General features: G+C 43.4%; 1 protein-coding gene across 1 annotated transcript in view; it reads right to left on the bottom strand.

Annotated features, from left to right (window-relative positions):
• Positions 1-19,094, bottom strand: part of DENND3 (DENN domain containing 3) — a 390,432-nt gene that overhangs the window by 96,703 nt on the left and 274,635 nt on the right. Inside the window, exons 14-15 of the mRNA XM_030219612.1 lie at positions 15,364-15,623; positions 59-229 (exon numbers count right to left, since the gene is read on the bottom strand). Coding sequence (XP_030075472.1) covers positions 59-229; positions 15,364-15,623 — 431 coding nt within the window. The remainder of the gene's footprint in view (positions 1-58; positions 230-15,363; positions 15,624-19,094) is intronic.

Genomic DNA, 19,094 nt, shown 5'->3' with positions numbered 1-19,094 from the left:
ATTTACTACAACACTAATATTAATTTATGAATATATATATATGAGTTTAAATTAATACCTTATGATCATCAGCCATCTTCCTTCCAGCCCACATTTCTTTCACCATTAAGTGCCAAAGATCACATTCAGTTTTAAGATTTGCTTCAAACTCTTCCTTTCGTGATGAAGTTTTAATTCGAAGTGTTGGTATTCTCAGAACTAGGAAGGCAACAGTAGTAATTTTAATATCCTAAGAATAAAAGAAAAATAACATATTTTTAAAAAATAATGCATTTTACTATGGTTTCATTTCCTTCCAAATCATAGAAAAAATATCCCTAGACCTCCAATATCTTATTTGACAAACATTCTGACCACAGCTAAGGTCCTGAACCAATGATGATCATAAAAACACATCAGAGAGAGAAGGCCGCAGAATCGGATTACTATGGTCCACTACGTAAAAAAGTCCAAACCAAGGAGTAGTGTGACCAGCAAGGTACTTCAAATGAGAACAGGAAGACGGAACTATGGTGAAAACAACTTTATTCTATATAGAATAAAGTTGTTTTCACCATAGTTCTGTCTTCCTGTTGTCATTTGAAGTGTCTTGCTAATCGCACTACTCCTTGGTTTGGACATAAAAACACATCGACAACACCAGCTGCACATACTGTAGCAGGACTTGCTTACAAACAAAGAAGGTGGAAGAAGGATATTCCAAGAGAATCAGACCAAAAATGAAGTCCAAGTGTGAAAAAACTAGACCATACACGGGCCATGTTTCAGCATAAAGCCTTCCTCAGGGGTCACAGACATATCATAAGTGTCACCTAAAATGATCTAGCAAGCCGTCGGGCTATGAGAGTCAAATTGCAAGAATGTACAAAAAAACAACTCTAATACAGCAGTGTGACATGCAGAGTATGTCATACTGCTGTATGCATCGTCGCCTTGCAAATATCCACTAGAAACTGTATGGTAGTCTTCACCCAGGATGTCTCTGCATACCTCATAGAATAAGGCCTAAAGAGCGTGCTTCCCCACAAGGAAATAAGCTGACGCCATAGTCTCCTTCAGCCATCTAGCAATTGTGGGCATGAAAGTCATGAGGCCAAGCCTCTATTTACCAAAAAGTACAAACAGTCTGTCCAATTTGCAAAACACATTTGTGACTTCCAGATATCTAGTAAGGACTCTATGCACATTGAGAAGCTTCAAGGAAGAATACCGAGCTTCTTCGTCCACTCTGCAAAAGGACAGAAGCGTCACAGATTGGTTGAGATGAAAAGGAGGCTTCTGAAGAGTCCAAAGAACTATATAAGGTTCCACTCTGGATACGGCATACAAAAGGGAGGAAGCAAGCGGCTCACTCCCCGCAAGAAACAAATGATATCTGGGTGAGCCACAAGAAACGTCTTCTGCATTCAGCCCCTGAAACAGACCAAAGCCCCAACCTGAATTTTTACAGAACCCAATGCCGTTACTTTCTGAAAGACTGCTTGGAGAAACACTAGGATGTGAATGATCTGAGCAGAGAACTACTACTACTACTACTTATCATTTCTAGTGTACACAAAAAGACAGGGAAGAAAGTCCAAGCTCAGAACACCAACCCTCGGATGTCCTCCACAACCTCACATAAACCATGGATGTAAAGCACTTACGAGCCTGAAGCAAAGTAGCAATGACCGAGTCAGAATAACATTTTTGTCTCAACCAAGCCCTTTCTATGGCCAAGCCATAAGACCAAAGGGGTGCAGACCCTTCATGAGCACTGGACCTTGCTTCAGTAGGCTGTGTATCTGCAGAAGATGGAGAGGACCCCCGTCCATCAGTCAAATCAGGTCTGTGTGCCACAGCCTCTAGGGCTATGAGAAATATTCGACACCAAGTGCAATGCGATCCTTTTCAACAGGTGGCTTACCATGGGCCAAGGAGATACATTAGATGTGTCTCTGGGAAGGGCTGCAGTAGGGCATCAATCTCCATCAAGCTCTGTTCTTTCCAATAGCTGAAGAACTTGAGCACTTTGGCATTCATTTTCATTGCCATCAAGTCCAGAAACGAAGAATCCCATCAGTCCACTATCTACTGAAACCCCTGCCTGGATAGTTCCCAATATCCCGAGTCCAAGGAGTGCCTGCTGAGAAAGCCCACCTCCATATTCAAGGACCCCGCGATGTGAGCTGCTGACACGCAGAGATGACTTTTCTCCACCCAACTCATGAGGGAGGCCAGCTCCACCGCCATCGGACAACTGCTGGTCCCGCCTTGCTTGTTGATATAAGCCACCACCATTGCATTGTCAGAGAAAACTCTGACTTGGGCCACCACCAGAAAGGGAGTGAGGACATATACTACTACTACTACTATTTAACATTTCTAGAGCGCTACAAAGTGTACGCAGCACTGTACAAACACAGAAGAAAAGACAGTCCCTGCTCAAAGAGCTTAAGATCTAATAGACAAAAAGTAAAGCATTTAAATTTAAAATATTTAAGCAGTCAAGCACAAGAGAACAGTCACAGAAGGACTGAAGATGTTGAAGGGTGGTCAGTGTGATTAGGTGTAACTCTGGTTGGAGCAGTGGGAGAAGGTGATAGAAGAATAGAAATGGGTGAGGTAAAAGTAATGAGTGGGTTGATAGGGAGGTTATATAAGACATGTCACTCTAGGGGTGGGTGGGTAGAGGGGTAGGGTGGGCGGGACTAAGTCTAATGCAGGAGAAGGTATTCTCTGCAGCCTATCTGTGAGATGGAAAATGCTCTCTGAAGCTGCTGCTATAAGTTGTTAGTTTTCTCTCCCTGAAAGAGATCCAAGCCACACCCACAAAGTTCAAACTGTCTGTGGGGAGGGGGAGGGGAGGAAATGGCAGTGCTTGATGAAAAAGAGAGCTCAGTTTGATAGGAGATATACTATAGGATGTCATATAAGGCATTCTGCACTGCCCTGAGCTCCAAGTGATCCACTGGGACTCCTGTTCCATCCAGGTGCCCTGTGCCAAATGAACTTGTAATGAGCTCTCCAACCCAACTTGCTAGCATTAGTTGTCACTTCCTCCCATTGAATTATTAGAAAGAGAGCTCCAATGGTCAAATACCTGGCTGACAACCACCACTACATACTACATCTGGCAACCAGCGCCCAAGGAAGATGACGGTCGTACTTCTGTGACACCAGAGACCAGCGACTGAGAAGAGATTGCTGTAATTGCCACATATGAGCCCTTGCCCATGGCACCACTTCCATTGGCAAAGTCATTGGCTACAGAACCTGGATGTAGTCCCAGACCCTGCATTGTCTGAGGAGAAGATGAATCTGCTAGACAAGCTTCAACCTCCTGCCCTCTGTGAGGAAGATCCTCTCCTGTGCTGTGCCAATTACAATGCCCAGGTACTCCACCGTCTGCGATGGAGTTCATCTGCTCTTCTTGAAATTCATCACCTAACCCACAAAGTACAGAAGATGGACAAATTTGTCCATCACTGCCACATTGTCCGAATAGGATAATACATGAATGAGCTAGTGATTCCCTGGCACCAAAGGAAGGATGCCATCACCACCACAACCTTGGAGAACTTTGGCAAGACCAAAGCCCTGAACTGGAAGTGACGGCCCAGCAGCCATATGGGTACATGCAAGTACACCTCCTTGGTTCCCTTTCGACAAGGAGACTACAAGGAGAGAGGAGCAACTGAGCAGAAAACTCCAACTTGTAACCTTCTGTATGAATATCCAGAACCCACTGGTCTCACGTGATTTTGGCCCACTCCTCCCGAAACTCCTAAAGAGGTCCTCTTACCAGAGGAACAGCAGAGTGGACCAACCTCTCATCAAGCTCTGGAGGCATTGAGAGTTCTAGATAACTGAGTGGAGGGCTTCCTGTCCACAAGAAAAGAAGACCGACATGCCTGAAAGTAGGATTTCTGATCATATTGCTGACAACCAGGCTGGTACCATCTGTTGTCTCAAAATCAAGATCGAGAGCCCCATAAACAGACAACTGCTGTGGCTTAGTTTCCCCCAGTTCTTTCACCAAGTTACTGAGATCTTCTCCAAATAGCCAATTGCCCCACAAGGGCAGTTTAACTAGATGTGACTTTGATGCTCCAGCCACTACCCAATGATGCAACCAGAGTCGCTGACGTGCCTTGGCAGCCAAAGAAGGCATACTGCAGGCCGTAACATGTCATAAACAGCATCTGCCCAAGTACGCCAACCCTACTTCCAGATGGGCGTTATGGGTGCCTACTGCTGATGCTGCTTCAGGCAAGATCTTTCCATGAACGAGGTGCCTACTGTCGCTTGAAGGCCCAAAGAGGCCACTTCAAAAGCTTGTTTCAGCAAGCCTTCTAGCTTCCTATCGTATAGGTCATTTAGGGCAATTTCCCCTTCCATTGGCAAAGTGGTCTTCGTAGTCACTGCCGTAACAAGAGAGTCCATCCTGAGAAGCTGCAATTTATTTTTCTCCTCTGGAACTAATGGGTAGCAGCAAGCCGTGGCTCATCCGACTCTCAGCCCTGTGTCTGGTGGGATTCATTCTGCTGTAATCAGGTCCTGAATTTCCGGATGCATCGGGAAGGCCTTAGAAGGACCTCTAAGCCCCTTCATGATCGACGAAGATAGAACTCCTGACGCTGAAGCAGAAGGCTCCTCAATGGAAAGCACTGCCAGTATCTCAGAAATAAGAGTACCAAGCTTCTCTTTATAAAACAACCTCAGTATTTTCGGATTATCCCCCACCTCAAGAAGGAGCTCTCCCTCCTCTAATGACTCCTTCAACAATAGCTCCTCTGAATAGACCGAGGCCACATCAGATAAGGAGGGAGAAGTAGAGATAGCCTCCTCTTCCCACTCCTGGAGGTCTAAATAAGATCTCTTAGGCACCAAAGGGGAACTGGGGTGAGAAACTGAAGCACCTTGCAGCACAGATCTAAGGACAACATAAACTCCAGAGAAAACAAAGATCTCAATGCAACTGAATGCTCTGTAGGGTCCTGAGGCTGTAAAACGGTGACTGTGCTCCGCACATGATCAGACAGAAGCTGCTCCTCACAGCCAGTCAGCCCCGACAAAATAGCACCTGTTCCCGTGCTCTCATGCATCAAACTTTGCACAGGCCCTGCCATAGAGCCTGAAGACCCCGGTATATTTGGATGCTGCGTGAAATCCAAAGATGTGCTGCCGCAGACTTTTATTTTTCCATTTCTCTTGGAATTCCTGGCTTGCATGCACTGCAAAGCCCAGATGCTGGCAGTCAGGTCCCACAGCGGGAATACTGCTTAAGTACATCCACGGGAGTAGCCATTCACCCCGACTGTCACACGCACAGTACAAGGTGTCCCATGAAGCGGGTCAGGATCCCTCCCATGCACCAAGTAGAACCTGCTGCCCTCCAAGCGGTTCCGAGTCAAATTTTAGTCAAACATACCACTATTGGCTGCTGCCCCCAAGCTCAGTGTCTGCACAAGTTTTACCACAGATGAGAAACTCAGGACTGATGCTCTGTCCCACACTCTCCAGAAAACTTCTTTCCTTCTTTCTTTTTTTTTTTTTAGGTTGTTAGGTTGTTGTGCTGGAAAAGAAGCGTTCCACAAGAAACAGGGGAGATGTGAAGGGAGGGAAGAAGTAAATTCATGGGGCTACCCGAGTCAGGGATCTGAAGACTTCTGGATATGACTCTACAGACTCAAAGCACCCGCAAAGTTCAACTAGGGACCAGTAGACTAACAGCACCAGGAGCAAATCACTCAGAACCACAGGCTGAAAAGTGTGTCCATCCAGCTGCTGGAGACAGAAAATACTGAAGAGCTGGACTGGATGCAAAGACATATTTCTCGGCTCAGTTTTCTCTAGCTCCACCTAACATAGCAACATAGTACATGATAAAGACCTGTATGGACCATCTAGTGTGCTCAACAAGACAAATATATATTTATCCTTGCCATTTTCAGGGCACAGACCACAGAAGTCTGCCTGGCACTGGCCTATTTGTCTAGCCATGATCAGGGCACAGACCACAGAAGTCTGCCTGGCACTGGCTTTGCTTCCCAATTACTGGTGTTGCCTTCTAATCACCACTAAGCTTCTTTGGATCCATGCCTTCTAAACAAGATTCCTTTGTGTTTATCCCATGCATTTTTGAATTCCGTTACCGTTTTCATCTCTACCACTTCTCACAGGAAGGCATTCCAAGTAACTACCACCCTTCTCCGTGAAAAAATACTTCCTGACATTATTCCTGAGTAGGCCCCTTTTCAACACCTTCTCATCTTCGGAAAAGGTTTGTTTGTAGATTAATACCTTTCAAATATCTGAATGTCTGTATCATATCACCCAGTTTCTCTTTTCATCCAGGGTATATATGTTCCCTGCCATATCAAGTCTCTCCTCAAAGTTCTTGTGATGCAAACCCCATACCATTTTTGTTACTTTTCTCTGAACCGCTTCAAGTCTTTTTACATCCTTAGCAAGATATGGCCTCCAAAACTGAACACAATACTCCAAGTGGGGCCTCACTAATGACTTGTACTGGACCATCAACACCTCCTTTCTTCTGCTGGTTATAACCCCCCCCCCCCCCCCCTCTCTATGCAGCCTAGCACCCTTCTCGCCCTGGCCACCACCTTATTGTATTATTTCATCACCTTGAGATCCTCAGACACCATCACCAAGGTCCCTCTCCTGAGCTGTGCTTATCAATCTCTCTCCTCCTATCTCATACACCTCTCCTTTGGATTTCTGCACCCAAGTGCATCACTCTGCACTTCTGGGCATTATTTTTTTTCTTTTTACAGTAAGGTTTTTTGAAACAATTTTATTGGTAAGACAACAAGCAAACATGAAAGCAATACCAATCAATACAACAAAGCAACAGGGTAACAGCAATTAAACGGTGGGGCAGAGTCCCCCAAGAGCAAGAAATTATTACAAGCCAGAAATGTCTTACCATTTTCAATTAACCACTCCCCCCAACCCAAACCTGAATCAAAACAGCAAAGTCACTACAGCCTGGCTGCCAGTGATTCAAAGGAAAAGATTAAAGCATAGGAAGACAAACTACCAAATAAAGCACAGAAAAAAAGGATACCCATGTGTCTGTGTTATTATAAAGAAGACTTCTACCCCGTGGTGCCCTATGTTGAATATAACTGTCCCAGATCCTCAGAAAGTGCTGTTTGCATTTAAAAGAACCACGTGCTTCCCATGCCTCCCAAGTAAGCAGGTGATGAACCTGATTTCTCCACTTCCAATAAGAAAGTGGTTCAGGAACTGTCTATGATTGTAAAATACATTTTCAAGCCAAAAGGCATAATTTATGGATAAGAAGGGTATCCCCTCTATTATTGCTTCTGTTGGTGCCCGACTTTTCCAGCAAGAGATTGACCAGGAAAACCAGCAGGGCTTTACCTATCAAACCAGAAATGCAATAGTGGTGCAAAATTGCTTAATTTTTGGGCAGTTCCAGAAAGCATGAAATAAAGTATTACCCAAAATTGAACATTTTTCACACATAGCGGACTGGGCATAACCTGACTTGTATTTATTTATTTGTTACATTTAGTACAGAAGTAGCATTCTCTCAAAGCTGCATTTGAAGTAAGCCCAAGGATCCCTTTTATGTTAGCCTGGATCTCCCAGTTTGCCAAATCTTGACCTAGACCCCCTCCCATCTACGCTTGATCTCACTTAAATCTTTAGGCCCCTCCAATTTAACATGTGCTTTGTGAATACCCGAGATTGAGACCTCCTCCTCCACTAAATCATGAAAAAGAGGCACGTACTTCCTTACCAATACGCAGGTTAAGAAATCCCCAATCTAAGGGGTGTATACAATGTTTCAATTTGTAATATGCAAATACATTGCCCCAATGCTCTCCCACCCATAGATGAAAGGCGACCACGGAAAAAATGGAATTCTCTCCTGCAATAATCAGTTTCTGCATTTTCCCAAGCTATAAAAGCCATATTGTCTAGACCTGGTGTAAACTCCACATTCCCTCTAATAGGGGGTAGCTCTGCAGTAGAGGGAGAGCCTCCCAGTCAGGAAATTAAGTATGCCCATCCCTTCCTTAAGGGGCATAACAAGATACTAGAAGTTAAGAGAGAGGGCCATTTCCTAATCGGGGCCTAAAAAAGTGAAACGGGGTGAAAAGAGGCACAATAAGCCCTCTCCAAGGTCAGCGGGGTATAACGTTCAGTGTCATAAAGCCAATCCTTGCCGCAATAGATAGGCATAATTATATCGCCGTATATTTGGTAAACCACAACCCCCCTGGCTCCAATTCCCTAACAAAAAGGTATATTTTAATTCAGATTTTCTCTGAGCTCAGCAAAATCTAGAAAATAATGAATTGAGTCATTTGAGGTCTTTCTGCAGCAGCCACAGTTGCAAAGTTTTCAGCACATATAGCCAGCGAGGAAAAATAATCATTTGCATTGGACTAACTCTACCCATTAAATAAAGCAGCAGTTCCATCCATTGAGTTAATTGGCATTCAATAGTAGCAATCATTTTCGCTACATTAAGAGTTCCTGGATAGAGTTCGATAACTGAATACCAAAGTATTTCAAAGATTGTTGCACCGATTACAAAGGAAACTCTCCTTCCCATTGTTGCATCAAGGCAGGTGAAGATGGCAAAACCCCGGAACATAGATAGAAAGCAGCCTGTTATACTATATTTATGTAACACAGCATATAGAAAGTCCGAGTACACTCTATCAAACACCTTTTCAGCTTTAGGTGCAATTAAGAAGGCAAGAAGCTTGCCACTTTTATTACCATGCATATATAAAGTTAGAATTGATAATATGCCTAAGATTTCCTGGTTCTTTGATGTAGTAACTCATTTAAGGCCGTCTGTGTTTCTAACAAGAATTCTTTTGCTCCATTACAGCATGGTGATGATCCTGAAAATAGAACTGAGGCAGAAGAGAAAGAAATGAAGTTGGAACAAAAGGATATGAAGGTACCCAAACCCAAATCACAAATGTTGAAGCACATACCAGGAAATGTACATGGAAAGCGATGGCCACAAATGCTCGCAGTCTAAGCAATAAAGTTCATGACCTTCAAGCCCTGATGTTGGAGGCAGACTTAGACATTGTTGCAATCACAGAGACGTGGCTAAATGGTTCCCATGAATGGGATGCAAACATACCAGGCTATAATCTATTTAGGAAGGATAGAGAGAGTCGTAAAGGTGGAGGACTAGCTCTATATGTGAGAAATGATATCACGGCGCCCGAAATGACAGGGACCTGGGGAAAGGAAGAAGTGATATGGATCACCTTAAAAAGAGAGGACAGAACCTCTGTATACGTGGGTGTTGTCTACAGACCTCCGAAACAACTGGAGGAATTAGATAAAGACCTGATCGCAGATATTCAAAAGTTGGGAAACAAGAGAGAGGTGCTGTTGCTGGGAGATTTCAATCTGCCGGATGTAGATTGGAAGGTTCCGTCTGCGGAATCGGAAAGAAGTAGAGAGATCGTGGATGCTTTCCAAAGCAGTCTGCTCAGACAAATGGTGACGGAACCCACGAGGGAGGGAGCGACGCTGGATCTGGTGCTCACAAATGGGGATAGCGTGTCAAATATCCGAGTGGGTGCCCACCTGGGCAGCAGTGACCATCAAACCGTTTGGTTTGATATTACAGCTAAAGTGGAGAGTGGCCACTCAAAACTCAAAGTTCTGGATTTCAAGCATGCTGACTTTAGTAAAATGGGGGAATACCTGCGGAAGGAGATGATGGGCTGGGAGGAAATACGAGAAGTGGAAGGACAGTGGTCCAGGCTGAAGGAAGCTATAAATAGGGCCACGAACCTTTATGTAAGGAAAGTAAATAAAAGCAAGAGAAAAAGGAAACCGATATGGTTCTCCAAGCAAGTGGCTGAGAAAATAAAGGCTAAAGAGTTGGCATTCCAGAAATACAAAAAAACTCAAGAAAAGGAACACGAGGAGGAATACCGGATGAAAATGAAAGAAGCCAAGAGAGAGATACCTCTGGCGAAAACGCAAGCGGAAGAACAAATGGCTAGAAATGTAAGAAGGGGTGACAAAAATTTCTTCAGGTATATTAGTGAAAGCAGAATGACTAAAAAGGGAACTGTGAGACTAAAACATACTGCGAACCGCTATGTAGATAATGATGAAGAAAAAGCAAATTTGCTAAATAGATACTTTTGTTCTGTTTTCACAGAAGAAAATCCTGGAGAAGGACCGCGATGGACTGCAAAAAGTACAAATGAGATTGAAGTGGATAGAGCACCGTTCACGGAAGAGAGTGTGTATGAACAACTTGAAAAGCTAAAGGTGGACAAAGCCATGGGACCGGATGGGATCCACCCCAGGATATTGAGGGAGCTCAGAGAGGTTCTGGCGGGTCCTCTTAAAGATTTGTTTAATATATCCTTGCAGACGGGAGAGGTTCCGAGGGATTGGAGAACGACAGAGGTGGTCCCTCTTCACAAAAGTGGTGATAGGGAAGAAGCTGGAAACTACAGGCCGGTAAGCCTCACTTCGGTTATTGGAAAAGTAATGGAAGCTATGCTGAAGGAAAGGATAGTGAATTTCCTGGAAGCCAATAAGTTGCAAGATCCAAGGCAACATGGTTTTACCAAAGGGAAATCGTGCCAAATGAATCTCATTGAATTCTTTGATTGGGTGACAGGAGAATTGAATCAGGGACGAGCTATAGACGTAATCTACTTAGGTTTCAGCAAAGCTTTTGACACAGTTCCCACAGGAGGCTCTTAAATAAACTGGATGGGCTGAAGATAGGACCCAAAGTGGTGAACTGGATTAGGAACTGGTTGACGGACAGAAGCCAGAGGGTGGTGGTGAATGGAATTCGCTCGGAGGAGGGAAAGGTGAGTAGTGGTACGCCTCAAGGATCGGTGCTGGGACCGATTCTGTTCAATATATTTGTGAGTGACATTGCCGAAGAGTTAGAAGGTAAAGTCTGCCTATTTGCGGATGATACTAAGATCTGTAACAGAGTGGACGCCCGGGAGGGAGTGGAAAACATGAAAAAGGATCTGAGGAAGCTAGAAGAATGGTCTAAGGTTTGGCAATTAAAATTCAATGCGAAGAAATGCAAAGTGATGCACTTAGGGAATAGAAATCCTCGGGAGACGTATGTGTTAGGCGGGGAGTGTCTGATAGGAACGGACGGGGAGAGGGATCTTGGGGTGATAGTATCTGAGGATCTGAAGGCGATGAAACAATGTGACAAGGCGGTGGCAGTAGCTAGAAGGTTGTTAGGCTGTATAGAGAGAGGTGTGACCAGCAGAAGAAAGGGGGTGTTGATGCCCCTGTATAAGTCATTGGTGAGGCCCCACCTAGAGTACTGTGTTCAGTTTTGGAGGCCATACCTTGCGAAGGATGTAAAAAGAATTGAAGCGGTGTAAAGAAAAGCTACGAGAATGGTAAGGGATTTGCGTTACAAGACGTATGAGGAGAGACTTGATGACCTGAACATGTATACTTTGGAAGAAAGGAGAAACAAGGGTGATATGATACAGACGTTCAAATATTTGAAAAGTATTAATCCGCAAACGAACCTTTTCCGGAGATGCGAAGGAGGTAGAATGAGAGGACATGAAATGAGATTGAAGGGGGGCAGACTCAAGAAAAATGTCAGGAAGTATTTTTTCATGGAGAGAGTAGTGGATGCTTAGAATGCCCTCCCGCGGGAGGTGGTGGAAATGAAAACGGTAACAGAATTCAAGGACGCGTGGGATAAACAAAGAAATCCTGTTCAGAAGGAATGGATCCTAAGGAGCTTAGCCAAGATTGGGTGGCAGAGCCGGTGGTGGGAGGCAGGACTGGTGGTTGGGAGGCGGGGATAGTGCTGGGCAGACTTACACGGTCTGTGCCCTGAAAAGGACAGGTACAAATCAAGGTAAGGTATACACAAAAAGTAGCACATATGAGTTTATCTTGTTGGGCAGACTGGATGGACCATGCAGGTCTTTTTCTGCCATCATCTACTATGTTACTATGTTTTACTATGTTTATCTTGAGGCCTAAGGAAGACCCAACAGTGCCTGTGAAGGATAACTGACCTTCCAATCAAAGCAGTTCCCAATTCCTGCTCTTTTTGAGAGAGCTGGAATAACTGATTATTTTCCCGTGCAATACCGCTTTTGCTGTCTCCCAATACAGAATTGGATTGTTCTCATGCTCCTGATTAGTCATTCTTGGCATTAAATTTTAACTAAACAAACATGAAACCTTTAATATTATTCACACACATAAAACTATATTAAATATTAATGACTGGTGCTCAGAAGTGTTTCACACTGGAAGGATAACCTCCCTCATCGTGTAATGCACTAATTTCCAACCATCATCGATTGGAGTGAGGCTTTGATGACAGCTTCAGTAGTTGGGGAACAAGGCCAGTGTTGGACAGATTTCTAGAGTCTGTGCCCCGACAATGGCACAGACAAATCAAGGTCAAGTATGCATGTATAGTATCGTATCATAACTTCGGGAGAACAGAACTAAAAATAAAAATAAATCTAATCAAAACCATCTCTAATCAAATCTAATACTTGCATCTTAAACATCCCTTAATATTAGTTTAATGAAATTTATGATATTTAGATATTAAGGGATGTTTAAGATGTGAATATTAGATTTGATTAGAGATGGTTTTGATTAGATTTATTTTTATTTTTAGTTCTGTTCTCCTTGCCATTTTCAGGGCACAGACCATAGAAGTCTGCCAAGCACTGGCCTTGTTCCCCAATTCTTGAAGCTGTCATCAAAGCCCCACTCCAACCCATTTAGATCTTGTCCAGCCATGATAAGGGCACAGACCATAGAAGTCTGCCCAGCTCTGGCTTTGTTTCTCAGTTACTGGAGTTGCCATTTAAGCACTGCTAAGTTTCTTTGGTTCCATTCTCTTTCCATAGAGGATTTCTTTCTGTTTATCCTATGCATGTTTCAATTCCATTACGGTTTTCATTTCCATCACCTCCCATGGGAGGGCATTCAAAGTATCTACCACCCTCTCCGTAAAAAAGTACTTCCTGATGTTATTCCTAAGTCTGCCTCCCGCCAACCTCAATTCATGTCTTCTAGTTCTACCACCTTCCCATGTGTACAGTTCTGGAGACCGCATATTCAAAAAGATATAAACAGGAGTCGGTCCAGAGAACAGCTACTAAAATGGTCAGTGGTCTTCGTCATAAAGTGTATGAAGACAGACTTAAAGATCTCAATATATATTCTTTAAAAGAACGGCAGAAGAGGAGGAGGTATAATAGGGCCGTTTAAATATTTAAAAGGCATAAATGAACAGGAGGAGAGTCTCTTTCAATTGAAAGGAAACTCTAGAATGAGAGTGCATAGGATGAAGGCGAAAGGGGACAGACTCTGAAGTAACCTGAAGAAATACTTCTTCACAGAAAGGGTGCTGAATTCATGGAACGACCTCCCAGTGGAGGTGGAGTAGATGAAAACTGTATCTGAATTCAAGAAAGCTTGTGATAAGTATATAGAATCTCTAAGGGAGTTAAAGGGAGAGCAGATGGAACAGTTAGACAGACTGGATAGGCCATATGATCGTGGTTCCCCAACCTGGTCCTGGAGACATCTCAGCCAGTCAGGTTTTCAGGATACCCACAATGAATATTTATGAGAGAGATCCGCATGCACTGCCTCCACTGCATACAAATATATCTCATGAATATTCATGGTGGATATATTGAAACCCTGACTGGCTGGGGTGCCTTCAGGACCAGATTTGGGAACCACTGCCATATGGTATTTATCTGCCTTCACTTTTCTATGTTTTATATGACTTACGAAGGCTATTTTCCCATTTTGCATCTGTGGGCAAAGAAATGTTAGTAAATCAATTCATTACAGTGCCTCTACAAATCATTGGCAGAAGCCAATAGTCTCACTTCACAAAGCATGCTGTCAGGCAATTGCCTCGGTTCGATTTCATGTGACAGCACAGCCTAGGCCCACAAGTCAATCTATCATTCTCTCATACCCCCCCCCCCCAACCCACACACACACACTTCTAGCCTTCACCGAGTCTCTCTCTCATAACCCCCACATCTAGCCTTCACCCAGACTCACTCATACCCTCCTCCTCCAGCCTTCACCCAGTCTCTCTGACACTGCCACTTATTCCCCTCACCTTGCAGGAGTTTTTAGAAGAAACTGCATGCTTTCTATTTCCTGCCATAATTTAGCTCCGTATGTAAACATGTGTGCATTGTACAGGAAGTTTGGGCTGGTCTCACAATTTCAAGTCCTGCAAGACTTGAAACCACAAGAGTTCCTGAACTTCGTGCACTGCACAGCAACCCTTCTTCAGATCTGATCTGAAGAAGGGAGGTTACCTTTGAAAGATAATCAAAAAATGTAGTGTTAGTCCAATTAAAAAAAAAGGCATCTTATTTTCTTTTCCATGTTTTATTTTATTTTTATTTATTACCTTTAAAAATGGACTAACATGGCTACCACACCATTTTACTCAAAGAGCTTACAATCTAAATGGATACATGTGGCAATGGGAATTAAAGTAACTTGCCCAACATTAAAAATAATGGCAGCAGTAGAAGTTTAATTACCATTCAATAAATATACCACAGCAGTTTACATGGTTTTAAAACAAACAAACAAAAAAGAACAAGAAAAGAAAAAAAGGAATATAAAAAGAACATTTAAACCATCTAAAAAATAAAGTGGGGTTTGAATCAAGGCATCAAGGTAAACGTAGCCAGGAGGTCCATAGTGCTCTAAGAAGAGCAGAAATAAAGGGGCAATTCTTTAACTGGGGGCCTCCACACAAGGGTGTGCGATAGAAGCCTATTCTATAAAGGAAGGCTAAGTGCCTAGGATTCATTATAGAATACTAGTGTAGTTCGGTATAGATGTACCGAACACTCAGGTGCTTGCATTTACACCAGCCATAGAGCTGCAGTAAGAACAAGCATCTAAGACAAGCATGAACACAACTTTTAGCATTCTTTAAGTTACGCATATAAGTGGAAGCTCCACTTATGCTCCTCTCCTGTGTATATTCCCCTTGCAAATAAGAGTGGGTATTTATAGAATAGCTCTTAGGTGGCATGCTGGCATATACATTTTTAAGTATGCATATACATGTACAGTATATAAGCTAGTATTCTAAACACAAGTGCTTAGGTTATAGAATTGCTCCAAAAGTGGCCATCACTTGTGCCTTACAGGTTCTAATAACTACCTCATACCTTGGCTCCATCTTAGCATGATACTACACAATAATTCAACTTTTATTTTGTTAGGTTACTTAATGAAAACAGAAAGACATCAAAAATTATAAAAGTAATATAGATGCTGAACTTAACTACAATCATGCATTTTTCCTACCTCTATGTCTCTGAATGTTGAAATTTCAACATAACCTGGTCTTCCTTCCATCAAAAGAAACAGACGCTTCTGAGTCATTGCTATTTTTCCCACTCCATAGTTGGTTTTTACTGATCGCGATAATTTGTACACACATTCATTTTTATCCAATTGCTCTATTACTGAAGGAGGTAGGTTGACATCTTCTGCCTCTGCTTCTGTTTCCATCCAATAGTTGTAGAACTCTTTGAACATTTCAGGGTCTATTTGTTTCTGGTGTCCTTAAATAAAACATTTTTTTTTCTTAACACTGTAGCCATTATAGACATTAAACTGGCAGAACTATGAGAGATTATGAATTAGCCAAGAAAAATTCCTGCCCTGTAATTAAACTTTACAACTCAATAGTTCAGTTCTGGGTTTGAATGACTGTCAGTCAAAATATCCACACATCCAGGGATAAAAAAATCTTAATGATCACAGCCAAGGCTTAATTTGTAGACAAAAAGGAATTGGAATGGGGTGGGGTGGGATGGGATGGGAGCCATAAATGGATGTGGGTGGGGCCAGGACCAGAAATGAACTTACCCCTACATACACAATACTTCATTTGTGGATTAAAAGGAAGCTGGTATGTACATATACTTGGAAAATTCATAAATTTAATTTTAAAAATGTTAAGGAATATCACACCCAGTACTACAAATCTGCAACCTTTATCAACAAAATTTTGGACTAATCAGTGTTCTTCTCAACATTTACATATTTGATACCATAGTGCTCTCCTCAGAAATTTCTGGTAGCTGGGTGGCATGAAGGAGTACTACCCTGCAATGGGAAAGGAAGCAAGTGTCTATTTTTACTGAAGCACTTGCTTCCTTTTGTCACTATAGGGCAGAGTAACTGGGATGGGGCACAGAAATGCTTAAATTTCCAAAGACCTTTGGTCTGACACAGTCTAGCAGTTCTTATTAATTAAATGTAAACATGCTCTGTATCCACGAAAATTTAACCTCCTCCCAAAAACAGGTAGGAAGGACATTTCTCCTTGGAAGTCACCGAACAAAATATATCCTGATTCTCATCTCATCTGAGCAACAGCAACATAAATCTCTCCACTACCAGCCACACTATGAAATACAAACCTGAAAAAAAAATTCCAGCTCAAAATACATGTAGCAAACCTGACATACAACAGTAGCACTAATTCCTAAGATTCAAATAGCAACAACCATACCTATGAATAGGCAACACTACAAATATTACACTGGGCCATAGAACACCAATACACCTACTACTAATCAACTAGAACAAGTGGGATTTCTATAGATATCGACACAAACTTTATGCAAACAACATACCACACCTTGGTCACAGACAAAAGACAGTGACAGACCCACATAAAATAGAGATCACAAATTAGAAATAGAAATATGAAAACAAAAATTGAACTGATAACCCCAAGAAGTCAAAACTCAGAACTCAACACTGGAAAAATAAAACAAATTCATTTACTCTTGTACTGAACACAATACAAAGATATCTGTGATGCACATTTCCCAAAACTGACATATTCCAGTTCATAAATTCAGAATAAAAACACCTTTTTCCTACCTTTGTCTGGGCATTTTATTTTACCAGTCACGTCGGTCCCAGTTAGTTTCTCTCTTCTGTTTTCCTATCTGCCTTCTGCCAACTTTCTCTATTTGTCCTTTCTTCTCGCTCCTCCTGTCTTCTATTCCCTCACATTATGTCTCTGACATATTTATCTTTCTCTTTTAGCTCTGTCCTCCCTTTCTTTTCTGCCTAATACCACCCTCCAGTTCTCAAACTCCTTTTTACTTTTCACAAACCTAAACTTTCCATCTCATTCTTAGTTCCTAGCTCTCCTATTTCTGATCTCACTCCTTCCCCATTCTCCTATTCCCTTTTGTTACTCCCTATTACCACAGTGCCACTCATCTGCCTGACAACCTCTCATGGCCTCTCCCACAGGTTGTTCAGCATTTCCCTGCCCTCCAATTTTGTAGCTCAGCATCCTGTGTGTGTGTGTGTCTCTCTCTCCTTCTTTCACCCCCCCTTACTGTTGTAGCCCAACATCTTCCCTCACTCCTTCTTTCCACCCCCTTACTCAACATCTTCCCTCTCTCCCCTCCCCCAACGTAGCCTATAATCTCCCTGTCCCATCTTCATTCCCTACCCCAGCTGTGCAGCTTCTCTCCTTTCTGGTCAACAATGTAGCTTTTCCTTTTTTCTCTCTCCTTCTCACCATAGTCAGCATCCTCCTCTCTATCCCTTTCTTCTCCTTTCCCTCATAGTTGGCATCTCCCCCACCAACTAACTGATTCAGCTTTGCTCCTTCCTCCCCCTCCCCCCACTGGCCCAGCTTTTTTTCCTTCTCCCACCCAATCACCCATCATTGATCTAGCTTTTCTCCTTCTCCCTCCCTCCAGCCAGCCTGCCTCCCCCCCCCCCCCCCCCCCCCCCCCCCCCCGCCACTGGTCCAGTTTTTCTCTTCTCCACCTTACCCATCCACCTACCATTGGTCCAACTTTTCTCCTTCCCCCACCCAGTCCTTCATTTCTTCTCCCCTTCCCCCCCCCCCCCCCCCAAAGTCAAGGTCCCTTTTGCTCCTTCTCTAATGTGTGATGGCATCCCTTCCTCTCCCTACCCCTATACCTTTTCAAACCTGTCTTCCGGTTTTAGAGGTTGCCGGCAGTGAGCAGCGATTCATAACACCCTGCTCCTGCTTACATCGGAGCCTTCTGTTTGACCTTCCCACCTATGCAGAAACAGAAAGTTGCATCAGACAGAAGGCTCCGATGTTGGTGAGCAGCACATTGTGAATCGCTGTTTGCTACTGGCAACCTCTAAAACAAGAATACAGCTTTGAAAAGCTATAGGTGGGGGGGGGGGGGGGGGGAGAGGAAGGGATGCCATTGCGCACTAGAGAAGGAGCAAAAGGGAGAGAAGCACGACTGCGGGGGGAGCGGAAGGAAGTTAGTGGTAGTGACATCACTTCCTGATCCCAAAGAATTGCCAGAACACCGTTCTGGCTCAAATCTTGATCACATCAGAAATCAGAACTGTTGAAGATACCAATTCATATTACTAACTTTTTTCAAATGCACACAAAACTAGGATGGATATCAAGGTATTTTTTTCAGTTCACAGGTACTGTCTAGAGAATGGTAACCCGCAGTAAAACCGTAGGAATGGAAACAAAATTTAAAGTTTTACCACGGGTACAAACAGAGATTATTTCACCACCCCCGTGAGAGAGGTCATAACCCCGGCACTTGCGGTAAAGCGAATGCTACATACCTGTAGAAGGTATTCTCCGAGGACAGCAGGCTGATTGTTCTCACTGATGGGTGACGTCCTTTGCTAGTCCTCGCGCGCCGATGCGCACCGCGCATGCGCGGCCGTCTTCCCGCCTGAACCGGCTCGTGCCGGCCAGTCTTCTTTTGTCCGCGCTCGGTATGGTCGTGTTTCGCCGTTCGCGCCCCAAAGTTGACCTCGCGCGTCGTTCTTCGACTCGTTCTTAAAAAAAAAAAAAAAAGAAGAAGAAAAAAGGTGTCGGGAGGAGGCCTTTTGGTTTTCTCCCTTCCCGTACTTCGAGTTTTTTGCCCCGGTAAATTTTCTTTCGTCGTTGGGGTAGGCCCTATTTAGGCCTCGGTCGAAGTTTTTCTTCCCCCTATTTTTGTGGTGCCATTTTCGCCATTTCGAGTTTTGATCTCGCCGGCGCGATT

Source organism: Microcaecilia unicolor, chromosome 1, assembly GCF_901765095.1.
Source record: "Microcaecilia unicolor chromosome 1, aMicUni1.1, whole genome shotgun sequence".
Taxonomy (NCBI): domain Eukaryota; kingdom Metazoa; phylum Chordata; class Amphibia; order Gymnophiona; family Siphonopidae; genus Microcaecilia; species Microcaecilia unicolor.
Note: the sequence above shows the minus strand (reverse complement) of the source record. Positions and strands in the feature narration are given on the sequence as shown.